This window comes from Equus quagga, chromosome 11, assembly GCF_021613505.1.
Source record: "Equus quagga isolate Etosha38 chromosome 11, UCLA_HA_Equagga_1.0, whole genome shotgun sequence".
In the NCBI taxonomy this organism is placed as follows: domain Eukaryota; kingdom Metazoa; phylum Chordata; class Mammalia; order Perissodactyla; family Equidae; genus Equus; species Equus quagga.
This window is the reverse complement of record NC_060277.1, coordinates 69,401,019-69,415,497: the sequence shown is the minus strand read 5'-3', so window position 1 is coordinate 69,415,497 and position 14,479 is coordinate 69,401,019. Positions and strand designations below refer to the sequence as shown.

The 14,479-nt window shown below is 47.5% G+C and overlaps 1 protein-coding gene across 2 annotated transcripts in view; it reads right to left on the bottom strand.

The window, feature by feature from the left end:
* Positions 1–338: 338 nt before the first annotated feature.
* ZZEF1 (zinc finger ZZ-type and EF-hand domain containing 1) overlaps positions 339–14,479 on the bottom strand; it is a 112,619-nt gene continuing 98,478 nt past the window's right edge. For both annotated transcript variants that reach the window (XM_046674520.1, XM_046674521.1), the window contains exons 49-55: positions 14,108–14,251; positions 12,447–12,615; positions 12,189–12,287; positions 11,608–11,773; positions 5,439–5,592; positions 4,752–4,823; positions 339–2,891 (exon numbers count right to left, since the gene is read on the bottom strand). In XM_046674520.1, the coding sequence (XP_046530476.1) occupies positions 2,811–2,891; positions 4,752–4,823; positions 5,439–5,592; positions 11,608–11,773; positions 12,189–12,287; positions 12,447–12,615; positions 14,108–14,251 (885 nt within the window). In that variant the 3' untranslated portion in view covers positions 339–2,810. The remainder of the gene's footprint in view (positions 2,892–4,751; positions 4,824–5,438; positions 5,593–11,607; positions 11,774–12,188; positions 12,288–12,446; positions 12,616–14,107; positions 14,252–14,479) is intronic.

Here is a 14,479-nt window from a genome sequence, read left to right as displayed (position 1 = left end):
GCAGTGTCACCAGAGGCGAAGGCTGGGCGGCGCGGCCGGGGGAGCCGACCCGGGGACAGCAGGGCTGTGTGCGGGCGTCTGAGGGGCTGCGCGGAAGGGACGGGCCGGGGGAGCCCCGAGGCCCGGGGACGGCGGCCAGGGCGCCCCTGCAGGGCCGCAGTGCGGGCTGGGGCGAGCGGGGGCGCTGGGAACCTTCCTCATTCCTTTCGGCCTAAGGCCTCGAGCTTCTAGAAATCCCAACAGTTGGGGCCTGGTAGAGACTCCGAGTTTAATCCTCACAAGAGAGACAGAAGGAGGGGAAGGAGGGGGAAAAAAGGACACACACAATTGTACTTTTTTATATAGAATTTGTACAATATATTTCTCTTCATTTGCATATTTTACCCACAACTTAACATCCTTTTTACAGGCTGAACTCACTCAGCTAATATAATCAAAATTCTTTCAACCAAATAAGAAAAATTCAAAATCGTAAACCCGTAAGAAAACAAATTAAAAACGATGATGAAAATAAGTCACTCCTCTCATTAGGAACAGTGTCTGTTTGTACAATATATATGATTTGAACAGAATTTCTTTAGAGATTAGGCACATGTTTCCACGACACCTTTATTCCGCCAGTTTTATCTCGCTCCAGGCAGTCCTGCCTCCTAGGAAGGAGGAAGCGTGTTGGTCTTGATGGAATCGCTCCTTCGCTGCCGCCGCCCAGCTGGGCACGGGGAGCGCGGCGGCCACCGGCCCGGGAAGGGCTCGGCAGCGCCCCCCGGTGGCTGGAAGCAGAGGCGGCGGGAGGCAGGGCCGCCCCGCGCGTGAGGGGAGACTTAGGCTCGTTCTATGCAAACGGAAGTACGGAGAGCCCGGCAGAGCAAGGGCGGCGGGAGAGAAAAGCTATGAGGAGTCCAGCGTTTATTTACAGTTTATCTTCTGATGGGAGCATGGGGAGCAGAGAGGGCGGCGACCGCCGTGAAGGGGCGAGACCTGCTTTACTCAGTCAGCCCGAGGGACGGAGGGTGTGGGTGGCACGTGAGCTGAGCAGTGAGCTGCACCGTCTCGTCTGTCTTCCAGGCAGACGGTGAGAGTCGGAGCCCCGGGTGGGGACTTCTCGAAAACACTGACACGTTCTCTGGTTTCCCTCCTCACTGCCAGACCTGCTTGGTCTGCGTGGTACAGAACACCGGGCCTCCTCTAGGGATGCAGGCAGAGCAAGACATGAGACGGGCTGTCTGCCAAGCCGGCAGCGCAGTTTACTTGCATCCCACACCATGGGAGGCCAGGCCCTGGCCTTGCTGACCACGTCGGGGCGATGGGCCTTAGGTCACCCAGTTTCAGGCCCTGCCCCCATTTGTGTGTCGCCCTTGAATTCTCCCTTCCATGATGGCTCCACACGCAGCTTGCGGCTTGGCTGAGAGTCTAAATCTAGGGCTGCAGAAGGTCGAAGGGCAAAGTGCTCCAGCAGTCAGATCCTCCTGGGACCTGCAGTCCTGGCCCTTTCAATCCGGACCCCTGCAGACCCCGCAGAGGGGCTTCAAAGGCCATGGCAGTGCTGACCTGCACAGCTTGGCCTTGACTGTGACTATGAGCCTCCCTCGGGTCTGGCCTTGTGTGGTGGTACATGCTCGGCCAACACCACCCTTCAATGGCAGTGGCCTCAGGCGTTCTTCATGCTGATCAGTCACGCTGAGGTGTGTACACAGCCCAGAGGCCAACCCAGCTTCTCATTCCAAAGCGTGGCTTTGGAAAGAGAATGAGTCAGCACTTCAAGGCAAGACTACAACCACAAAAAGAAAAATGGAAAACAGCATTGATTACAATGAATGTAGTTATTGCCAGACAAGTGACATTCAGATAGCCAGGCAGAGGTGGATGGGATGGATTACCATGACCATGGAGCAAAAATAAAATCCTCATGTGTTTCTCTGTTTTGTTTTTTTACTCCTCTGATAACACTTCCGGGCCTTAGGTACAGAAGCTAGAGTACTCTTCAGGTTCTGCTACTTTCACACAAACCGGTTTGTCCCCCCGAATCACTGTTCCACTGGTCATTCCTCTCACGGAAGTCAGCGTGGTTCTGTTCTAAAAATGTGAGGGGGAAACTGAAATATGTTAAAACAACACTAACTAGAAAAACGCGGACGTGCTGGGGTCAGTGCATGCGCAGACACTCCCGGGAGGCCTGCTGGCTGTTCCCAAGGGCACTTGTTCTCATCAGGATTTCTCTGGGACAGCGGTGGCTGTGCAGGGAGCCAGCGCACCACCTGGTCCTATACTGAACGCTTGGGGACCAGGTGGCGGCCAGGAGGGGCTCTCCCTGGTTTTGGTTTGGATTGCCCAGTCTCAAGAAGCAGAAGCGGAAGAGGCGCGCCCAGGCCAGGCTGCTGCTGGAGGTCTCGCTGAGGACGGCAGCTCTGGGCAGACTGTCTTCACCTGAGGGCAAGTGCGGGCGGCTCCAGCTCAACCAAGATGGCACCCTTTCCAGAGAGGCTGCTTCAGGTCTTCCTGGGGCTGTGGCTTCCGCAGGGACAGACCCTGGAGACGGCTGGTCTCTGGACAACCTTCTCAGGCCTCCTGCCTGCCCTTTCTGAATGGGTCTGCACTGCTCTGCTTATTCTCACATGCTCAGTATGTGGGGTCTAGCCTGTGACACAGAAGTTCTTGGAGACATGGCTGCTTGGCATTTTAATTGGAGTGGAAATGGGAGCTCAAGGAGAGCTGGGCGCTGACGCCACAGGAATTTTCCAGAATGAGTTTAAATATCTGCCCTAAAATCCCTGTGGGCAGAGTAGCTAGTTCCATGCACGCCATACCAAGGACTAACACTCCACATTCCAGAGGCGGGTTGCCTTGTTTGGGTAGTTGATGGCCAGGCTGATAGCAGCAATGTTCTGCAGAGCCTGTGGAGGAAGAAAGAGTCATTGCTAATGTCAAGAACCGTTCACTTGCTTGTTCATTAAGTGCTGACTCAACGAGACCCTCAGCTGAGCACCTGAAGGGGGCAGGCGGGAGGCAGACATGAGCCAGATGTGGTTACCCTCACCTGGAGCACCACAGTCTAGAGCGAGAGACAAAAGCTGGAGACCACAGGAAAACTCCAAACGGAAGGGAGAAATCATCACCACCCTGAGAGAGGGGCGGGTGCAATGCTGGGGGGCTCTGTGGACGCAGGACACCACTGCCAGGGGTCTGGGAGAGCTCTTCAAGGAAAGGGAACAGCACAAAGGTGCAGAAGGAAAAAACCAGCAGTGCTGGGGAGCCAGGGAGCAATGCTGGGGAGGTGCTGGGAAGGCGGAGGCCCTGAAAGTGGGCTGAGGCTGGCCTTTAAGCTAAGGGCAGGAGGAATGGAGGGCGGCTGGGGAAGTGGTAGGCAGGGAGAAGAGGCAGAGCCCAGGTCCAACAAACTGGACGGGCTGTGGGGAGGCTCAGAATGAGGGTGAGGAGACTGGACACGGGGACGGGCAAGAGGGAGGAGCCCACAGGAATATGTACCGTTGAGCTTTTGGTGCCAAAATGGTCAAATCTCAAAATTCTATTGTTGTCATGAAACCAGGGGTGGTGGACTGCAGTGCTGGTAGCTATCTGTTAGGAGGGGAGGAGTTTTTACTCTGCCTCCAGGTCTTGGGAGAATTCACACAAATCTGCGGCAGCTGAAGGGGGGACTCCCGCCTCTAAGCAGGCACTCCGACCTTTTCTTGCAGGGGGGCTGTATGTTCACTGAGAAAACTTGCCAGGAACAGAGTGCGAGGCTCTGGCTGGGGGTCCCAGCTCGATGCCCACTCGACTGTGACCCTGGGCAAACCTCTCCCTTCTCTGAGCCTCAGGGTCCCCATCTGTCCACTGTGGGGTTGGACCACATGCTCTGTGATATCCAAGGAGCCTGTGAGTCTGAGGTTCTCACAATGTAGTCTGGGGCCTGGGGGCTCCCGAGACCCTTTCAGGGACTCTGCAAGATAACAACTACTTTCACAATGATACTAAGACATTCTTTTGCCCTTTTCACTTTCATCCTCTCTTGAGTGCACAGTGGAGTTTTCCAGAGGCTAATGTATGATAATATAACAACGGAATGCAGAAGCAGACATGTGAATCCAGCTGTCTTCCATTAAGGCAGACAGTAAAGAGATCTGCACAAACAGAACACAACGCCACCCTTCTCAATAATTATTTCATTTTGAAAAATACAGTTGTTTGTCACAAAACATGTTATTGATGTTAACACAGAATGGGTTTATTTTTTAAAATGAATTGAAAAGTAAATGTTTAAAATTTTTGTTTTAATTTCTAAATTTGACATCTAATTTCTAATGGTACATATCACTCTATATAAGGCACATAAACAAAAGCTTTTTGGGATCCTCAGTAATTTAAAAGTATAAAGACAGGTCCTGAGACCAAACAGCTGTCATAAGATGAGTTCTCCTACCAGGGAAGCAAGTTACATCCAAAAATATCTGAAACCTAACTCTGTGGAAACTTCAGGGATCAGCCAAACTGTAAATTTAAGGCATTGGTTGTTTTGGTTTAAAACACACAAATTCTTGCTAGTGTCTTCTGACCCCACAGTTTAATATGAATGACACTGACAAATGGGGCTTGATGGCTCTCAGACACCAGAAGGAAGTGGCTGAATTGGAACAGAGCTCTGTGTAAACCCCGGGTGGATTCTATACAGAGGCTCTTTGTCCTGGCCACAGTGATGGGGACAGCCAGCCGGCGGGGGGCAGCCGCAGCGGCCAGCTCCTTGGGGGAGAGAGTACCTGTGCTGTGCAGCGGAGAAGGTGGTCGTCGGTGGTCAGGGCCAGCAGGTAGTCCTGCAGCAGGCCGAGCTCCTGTGGGGAGAGTAGGGGCATGCTTTAACAGACCACCAGCCCGAGGACAGTCACCCGCAGCCACAGAAGCCTCCAGGGGCAGTTGGTGCTCGCTCCCCGGAGCACCTCACAGCACCACCTCACCCGAGAGCCATGAAAGGAGCTCCAGGGGGGCTCTGCCCCGACTTACCCACCATGTCAGCAGGCAGGGGACCCCCTCCTTGAGTCAGTTTCCTCACGAACCAAATAAGGGAGATAAACTAAAGAACTCTGAAAGGCCCTTTCATCTCTCCCACTCAATGAGTCTATTGTGCTGAGGGGAGGGAAAAAAGAGGAGGAAGAAGAAAGAAACCTACCTGTTTCATTTTCCAAAACTCACTGTGGTCAAGGACTGACCCAAGGCAGTGTTTTTCCCCCTTTAGCTTTAGGCCTAAATTAGCTATCCCGGTGCTGACCCGAGGGCTTCCCGGGGCTGGGGGACTGAGGACCTCAGACCTGAGGCCGCACCTGCCTCGCTGTGCAGGTCTGCTGAGACCCAACGACACTCCAGCGCTCAGGCTGGGCTGTGGTCCAACCCTGACCTTTGGCCTGTGCCTCCTGCCCGCAACCCCGGGGAGAGGCAGGCAGGGCCCTCACCTGGGCTCGGTTCTCGGTGACGAAGAAGAGCTCGGTGAGGGCACGGTGCAAGGGGAGCAGGATGACAGGCTGCGTCACGTCCTCGGAGAGGCTGTACTCCATGTGGGTGAAGAGCTGCCACAGGGGCTTCAACAGCGCAAGGTCACAGAGCTCGCTGCGGAGGAGGGGCAGGGGTCATTTACAGATTGTGAGAAGCCGGCTGATGGGACCTGCCACTCTGACTCTCCCTCCACTATACCTAGTAAAGTCATTACAAGATATCCCACTCACCCGCCCCCAAAGCAGCCCAAATATTCACCAACCGAAAATAAGGAAAGGGGCAGAACCTAAACTTCACCACAGGACTCCGAGGAAACAGGAGATCCCGAAGCATATCCACATAAATCAACTGTGCATCTTTAAAGATGGTTGTTATGAAGAACTTCCGATGACAGCGGAAAAATCTCAAGATAAATGTTAAGTGGAAAAAAGCAAGATATCAAACTGCATATACAAAATAAAATTTAAACGTTAAAAAAACCTGCATATGCAGTATTGTGTAACCATATTAAAAACAACAGTAAACAGGGGCTGGCCCCGTGGCCAAGTGGTTAAGTCCGCGTGCTCTGCTGCAGGCAGCTCAGTGTTTCCTCAGTTCGAATCCTGGGCACGGACATGGCACCACTCATCAAGCCATGCTGAGGCAGCATCCCACATGCCACAACTAGAAGGACCCACAACTAAGAATATACAACTATGTACCGGGGGGCTTTGGGGAGAAAAAGGAAAAAAAAAAAAAAAAAAAACAACAGTAAACAAACATATCAAAAAATGTTTATCAGTAGTTATCCCTGTCAGTTTTCTAGATTTTCTACAATGTTCATTGCTTTAATAATCAGGAAAAAAAAAGATTTAACAGACAATGATGACAACCATTATTATGATCTTACACTCATAAAACACAAGAAATATGCTTTTATGGTTGCTTAGGCCAGAAATCTTTCTAAGTAAAGCAGAATCCTTTCCAATTAAACAGACCCCTGTTGATTGCACTGAGTTTTTCTTTTCTTTTCTTTTTTTTTGTTGAGGAAGATTAGCCCTGAGCTAACACCTGTGCCAATCTTCCTCCACTTTATATGTGGGTCACCACTACCGTATGGCTGATGAGTGGTGCAGGTCCGAGCCCAGAATCTGAACTCGCAAGCCCTGGCCACTCAAGTGGCGTGTGCCAAACTTGACTACTATGCCATAAGGCTGGCCCCAATACTGATGTTTTTTTACTTAGAGGGAGGTTGTGTTCTAATTCCAGTTCAACATCCTTCAGAGAAAAATTATGAAATAAATAATATTCTGGGATAAATACATGGTTTTTATACATTTATAAACTTAAATTTTGTTTTTTCTCTTTAATATGACCTTAAATCTTGGAGCTAATCACTTTCTCCCAGAGGACTAAGTCTTCATGAAGTAAACCAGTGGGAAAATTTGGTTTGATTTAGAGGCAGCTTCACAGCTGAGTTTCAGGAAAGCACTTAAGAGTGTGGAGTAAAATGCACCTGCATGGCTGGTGCCTGTGGCAGTTCTCCCACCTGCCACCCTTCCCCTGGGCTTGCTTTTCCCCTCTGCTCCCTCCAGTCTGGCCTCTGGGTGAAGTCCACCAACTCGGCACTCTCCAGGCTCTCCACGGTAAGGAAGTGTGGAACAGCCAGGGGCAAGGAATGCTGGGAGCTTCTTCCAGGCTCGGGGACCAAAGGGGTGCAGGAGTGTCCCCACTGGAAGGAAGGCTAGAGATGGCCAGCAAATGGCAGGAGCGCATTCACTTTGCAGCCAGGAAGGGCATTCCAGCCTGAAGACAGCAGAGATGTGACATGTTTCATACACATCACTCAACCAGAAAGTGCTCCCTGGAGGCCACTCTCACAAGAACAGAGCTAAGCCCCGTGGGCTAAGTGATCCCTGATGTTTGTGTATGAGGAGAGGGTAGTAAGAGCAATCACACCCACCTTTCCCTCTCTCTCTCCCTTCTGCCAGCCCATGGACTGACTACACAAACCATCATTTCTTTTCCCTGACTTGGAAAGTCCTTTATTTTTTAAATAACCGCTCCATATTATATGGGAAGACAACCTGTTACTGTACTTTGAATATCATCACTCCACTCTGATGAGCATTCTGTGTGTCAGTGTGCCTTAAAAATGCCAAAAAGAAGGGCAATGACCTCCTAACAGGTGGGGGGGGTCCAAGCAAGGAAGGTGGGATGAGCGTATGGATGGTTAGTGTGGCACAATCACCAACCATTTCCTTCTGAGATGGGAATAAGACAATTATGTTTGCAATCCCCACATCTATTCAACACTCTATTGGAGGTCCTGGCTAGTGCAAAAAGGCACTAACAGTTTCTAAGGATTGAGAGGAAGAAATGAAAGATTATTTGTGTGCTGAATAATCTACAAATATAATTTTAGAACTAACAAATTTAGCAAGGTCACTGGATATAAGCATAATATACAAAAGCTAATTATATATCAGCAAAAACAATTAAAAATAAAAGTTTTAAAATACCAATTACAGTAGCATCAAAACATTAAATGCCTAGGAATAAATCTAACAAAATGTTGTGTAAGTCCTCCACGTAGAAAACTATAAAACATTACTAAGATCTAAATAATGGGGGATTATGGATTAGAGGAGTCAATATATAACAGTTGTGGATTAGAGGATTCAATGTTCAAAGGACCATGATTCTTCTCAAATTGATCTAAAGAGTCAATAAAAATCTCATCAGGTGAGAGGGGTGTGTGTGCACGTGTGTATAGAAATAAACAAACTAACCAGACACAAGATAAGGATGTCCACTCTTGCCACTTCTATTTAACACAGTACTGGAAGTCCTAGCCAGAGCAATCAGGCAAGAAAAAGAAATAAAAGGCAGCTAAACTGGAAAGGAAGAAGTAAATCTGTCTCTGTTTGCAGATGACATGATATTATACATAGAAACTCTAAAGACTCCACCAAAAACTGTTAGAATAGAATTCAGCAAAGGGACAGGATACAAAATCAATACAGAAAAATCAGTTGCATTTCTATACACTAATAATTCACTACTGAAAAGAGAAATTAAGAAAACAATTCCATTTATGATAGGATCAAAAAGAATAAAATAGGAATAGCTTTAGCAAAGGAGGTGAAAGATCTGTACATTGAAAACTATAAAACACTGAAAAAGAAATTGAAGAAGACACAAATAAATGGAATGATATTCCATGTTCATAGATTGGAAGAATTAATATTGTCAAAATGTTCATACTATCCACAGTGATCTACAGATTCAACGTCATCCCTATCAAAATTCCAATGGCATTCTCCACAGAAATGGAAAAGACAATCCTAAAATTCATATGGAACTACAAAAGACCCTGAATAGCCAAAGCAATCTAGAGAAAGAAGAACAAAGCTGAAGGCAACACACTTCCTGATTTTAAATTACATTACAAAGCTGCAGTAATCAAACAGTACGGCAGTGGCATAAAAACGGACATGTAGATCAATGGAACAGAAAAGAGAGCCCAGAAATAAACCCACACATATATAGCCAATTAATTTTCCACAAAGTCTCTAAGAATGTGCAATGAGAAAAGGATAGTCTCTTTAATAAATGGTGCTGGGAAAACTGGATATCCACATGCAAAAGAATGAAACTGAAACCCTAACTTACAGCACTCACAAAAAACCACCTCAAAACGGATGAAAGACTTAAATATAAGACCTGGAACTGTCAAACTCCCAGAAGAAAACACAGAGGGTAAGTTCCTTGACACTGGTCTTGGTAAGGATTCTTTGGATTTGACACCAAAAGCAAAAATAAACAAGTGGGATGACAAACCAAAAAGCTTCTGCACAGCAAAGGAAATCATCAACAAAATGAAAGGGCAACCTGTGGAATGGCAGAAAATATTTGCAACCATATATCTGATAAGAGTTAATATCCAAAACATACAAGAAACTCATACAACTCAATAGCAAAAAAATAAGCCAATTAAAAAATAGGCAAGCATAAAAAAAGACAAAATCATCCTATTCACAACATGGATGGACCTTGAGGGTATTATGTTAAGTGAAATAAGCCAGACAGAGAAAGACAAACACCGTATGATTTCACTCGTATGTGGGAGGTAAACTATTACATGGACAAAGAGAATAGATTAATGGTTACCGGAGGAGAAGGAGGTTGGGGGGTGGGCATAAGGGGTGAAGGTGCACATTTATGTGGTGGCTGACAAATAATAACCTACAGCTGAAATTCCACGATGTTATAAACTATTAGGGCTCAATAAAATAAAATAAAATAAAATGGGCAAAGGACCTGAACAGATATTTTTCCAAAGAAGACATACAAACGGCCAACAGGTATATGAAAAGGTGGTCAACATCGCTAATCATCAGGGAACTGCAAATCAAAACCACAATGAGATATCACCTCACATCTGTTAGGATGGCTATTATCAAAAAAATGAGAGACAACAAATATAGATGGACCTGGGGGTATTATGTTAAGCGAAGTAAGCCAGACTGAGAAAGACAAACACCATATGACTTCACTCATATGTGGAAGATAAACACATGGACAAAGAGAACAGCTCAGTGGTTACCAGGGGAAAGGGGGGTGGGGGGTGGGCACAGGGGGTGAAGGGGAGCACTTATATGGGTACAGACAAGAAATAATGTACAACTGAAACTTCACAATGATGTAAACTATTATGAACTCAACTAAAAAAAAGCTTGAAGATAAAAAAAAGACAAGAGATAACAAATGCTGGCAAGGATGTGGAGAAAGGAGAGAACCTTGTGCACTACTGGTGGGAATGTAAATTGGTGCAGCCACTATGGAAAACAGTATGGAAGTTCCTCAAGAAATTAAAAATAGAACTACCATATGACCCAGCTATCTCACTTCTGGGTCTATGTCCAAAAGGAAACTAAATCACTATCTCAAAGAGATGTCTGCATTCCCATGTTCATTGCAGGCAAGAAACGGAAACAACCTAAGTGTCAGTCATATACAATGGAATATTATTCAGTCACGAGAAAGAAGGAAATCTTGCCATTTCTGACAACGTGGATGAACCTGGAGGGCATTATGCCAAGTGAAATATGCTAGGCAGAGAAAGACAAATACAGCACGGTATCACTTATATGTGGAATCTAAAAAAAGAGTCAAACTCATAGAAATAGAGAGTTGAATGGTGGTTGCCAGGGGCCGGGGATAGGGGAAATGGGGAGAGGTTGGTAAAGGGTACAAACTTTCATTTATAAGATGAATAAGGTCTGAGGATCTAATATAGAACATGGCGACTACAGCTGATAATACTTCATTGTATAATTGAAATTTGCTTCGAGAGTAGAACTTAAGTGTTGTCATACATGCATAAAAAGTATGTGAGGTAATGGACGTGTTAATTAACTAGATTGTGGGAATCTTCACAATGTATACATTTATCAAATCATCACATTCTACACTTTATGTTACAATTTTATTTGTCAATCATATCTCAATAAAGCTGGAAAAAAATAAACAAATCAATTCTAAAATTTATATGGACAAGCAAAGTCAAAAATAGCCAAGATAACCTTGAAGATAAAGAATTAAGCTGAAGGATTGGTACTAGTAGATATATAAAGCTACAATATTTAAGACAGTGTGGTACTAGTACAAGAATAACCAAAAAGATCAATAGGACAAAAGAGACCAGAAAGAGATCCACGCTTATATACACGGACACCTTCTTTGTGACAAAGACAGCACTGGACAACGAAAAAGGGGCCTTTAGAGTCAAGTGGAGACTCGTGTGGCAAGAAACTAATCTTAACCCCTACACTTCCTATCATGCACTAAAATTCGTCCCATGTGGACTGTAGACGTAAATGTGAAAGAAAAAACAATTAAGATTCTAGCAGATAACAGAGGAAATATCCTCATGACCTCAAAGGCAAGTAAGGCAAAAACTTCCTAAACAGGACAAGAAAAGCACTACCACAAAGGAAATGACCGATGACCTGGCAGACACCAAAATTAGAAACTTCTTTTCATCAAAGACACCACTAAGAGAGTGAAAAGGCAAGCCACAGAGTTGGGGAAGACATTCGCGATACAAATACCCAGCAAAAGACTCGCGTCCAGAAGGCAGCTTACCTGTGGGTGCAGCACCGCACCATCCGCAGAAGCAGGTGGATGGCTTTTAACCGCTGATGACCAGTCTGGCGACAGGCTACACCTACCAGCCATTCCCAAATTTTGGCCAACGGGAGGTGTGGCACAACTCTTTCTTCTGACAGCATCTGCTTCAAAATCTCGAATCCTGGCCAATCCCCACAAAACACAGATATCTTAAAAATATAATCTGCTCAAGTTTTAATAAATAGGATGAAACAACTGTGATCATTTACATTTTGCCTGAAATTATGCCTTTTGTAAAAGCAACATATGAACATTTTCAGTTCCTCCTTTCTGCAAAATGCCCCAGCAAATTCTAAGAGACAGCATCTTTTTTGGATCCTGACAGATGGCTTTTCTATCTGGCTGTTCAAGTTTACAACTAGCCAACGACAGCATATTTAAGAGTGACATGTGTGGGGTTTGTGAGACAAATTTGTGGAAGTCTTAAAGAAAGTATCAGCTTTGATTTTAACAAAGGTCAGTGATGTAATGGCACCTCCACCCACAGAGTACCCCTGGCAGGGAGGTCATGCGAACGGCAAGACCAGGGCGCGCACCTGTCTGGAAGCGCCCCAGGTGTCCGGCCGTCACAGTGAATCTGTAGCCCCACTCGGTGTTGCTCATGTCGGAGGTGAATCGGTAATACAGAGTGTCTCCTGGGTCACACAAGAATCAGAAACAGGTCAGGACATTGCAGCGAGAGGGAATGGCAAGTTGAGGTGCTTCTGATGAAATACATTAAACCCGGTTTTAAATCCTCCAACAATGTCCCTTCTCAGTATTAGAGTCTACATAACCAAGTACTTATTTGCTACCTGGAAGCTCAAAATCTTTCCATTTCTGCTGAGACCCACTGAAATTGTGCCGATCCTGCTGGAAGTCGCTGCTGCTGGACATGGCTAATTCGTCACAGCCTTCCTCTGTATTGCACTGCGAATCGAATTTGATTGAGAGGTAGATTGCACCCGGAATGTGAACTTTATCCTAGGGAGGGAAGCAGAGGACACTTCTCTCGTTACTGTTCACCGGGTAGTGGCTGAGGGCTTGCCTCACGCCTAGTCCTGCAGTTGAGACTGGGGATGTGAGAACGAGTAAGTGACGGCCCTGACCCCCAGGATCTCCCCCTCCAGCAGGGACGGGGAGCACGCAGACAGGCTGCAAACACGGTAGGAAAGACACTGCAGACGGGCACAGCGGGGCAGGCTTCACTTGAGCAGGAGGGGAGGGCGGGAGATTCCCAGTAAAGGGATGCTCAGGTCATTGTGAAGAAAGACAAGGACGGAGCAGCCTGTCAGGGAGGAAGGAACGGTCAGAGGCAAGGTGAGAGGGGCATGGGAGTCATGCAGGGTGCGTTTCAGGTAAAGGGAACAGTAGTGGAAAGTGCCACGCTCAGGGAATGGTAAGGAGCTTGATGTGTCTGTGGTAAAGGTGTGCACATATGCTAGGGAGGTGGGGACAGGGGTGATATGTGACCCTGGAGAGGCTGTCAGGGACAGATAGTGAATGCCTCATGTGCTAAAATGAGGTGTTTAGACTTTGGACAGCAGGGGGAGCCCTGGAAAAGCTGTAAGCAGGAGAAAGCCTTGGTTCAGTTTGTGCTGTGCAAGGATCGCTCGGACAGCTGGCGGCAGGAGGCCAGGGCTGGGGCAAGGCTAGCAGTGGGGACTAGAAAGGAGCAGCTAGAGGAACCCAGAGAAAGACAGGAGAGTCTGGCGGTGGTAGAGAAGACGAGGTGACCTCCTTTGAGGTAGAACTGGAAGCTCACTAGATGTGTCTATGTGGGGACAGGGGAGTGGCGACAGAGCCCAGGAACATGAGACAAGAGGCTTCACAACAAAATCGCAGCTGAGCAACAACCAAGTTCTAGATTAGTTTCTCTGCCGTCCACCACTGTTGCTGTAGGGTGCTGTCCACTCATAAGCTTATGCCTTGCCAGCTCCAACATTTTGAAAAGGGCTAAAGACATGCAGGTGGCATTAAGTCAGTGAGAATAACTGAGGTCACTGCACTCCTGCCTCATCCAAACTCCTACCTCTCTCTGTCCAGGTACAAAGTTAAGGAGGGAAAAGATGAGGCTTTTCAGTTCTGGGTAATTAAACAAAGGGGCTGGCATCTCCAAGGTGTGGCCAGGTCATTAGGAGATAGAGTGAGGGTTGAACCCAGACCCACACTCAGACTCACTGCTGGAGGATGCCAAGGATTCACTCCAAGGAGCCTGCTGAAGGAAAAGTACACTCTCCTCCAGGGCCAAGCGGCCCACTGTTTTCTATGAAAACCAGGTCAGGAGAAGAGAAGACGTGGTGATACAGAATCCCTGGCTCAGGGAGGCAGACCGGAAGCACGTTCTTGACCAGGGCTGTCCAGAGGGGAAGAGCTGCTGAAGGAGCTGCTGAACTTCTTGCTACTCAGTAACCCCTGAGGGTTCTGCCAGCCATAGACCCTGAGGCTGGGCAAGTCCGGCTGACGCTGGTCTTACCTCAAAGTTGGTGTTGTTATTATACGGGTGTTTCGACTCCCTCACTTGCACCTCCATTCCTGGCTCCTCCATGAACTGGCAGGCAGCCAGGGCCATGGTCCCCAGCATGTTCTCTCGGCAGCCTTGGAGCACTTTCTGCAGGATCTGGTGGGACACAAGGCAGGGAACGTCAGGGGCTGCCAGTGGCAGGGCCATGGAGCTGATCCATCAGGAAGAAGGGAGGGTCTATTTCAACCCAAGACCCACCCAAAGGAGCTGGCATCATCCTGGACACTGACCCCATCCCCTAAAGCCAACCCTACCAGCCACCTCTCCCTGGAAGGGGCCCTTGCTGTAAACCACAGTCCTTTCAGAAGAATACCACTTCGAGGA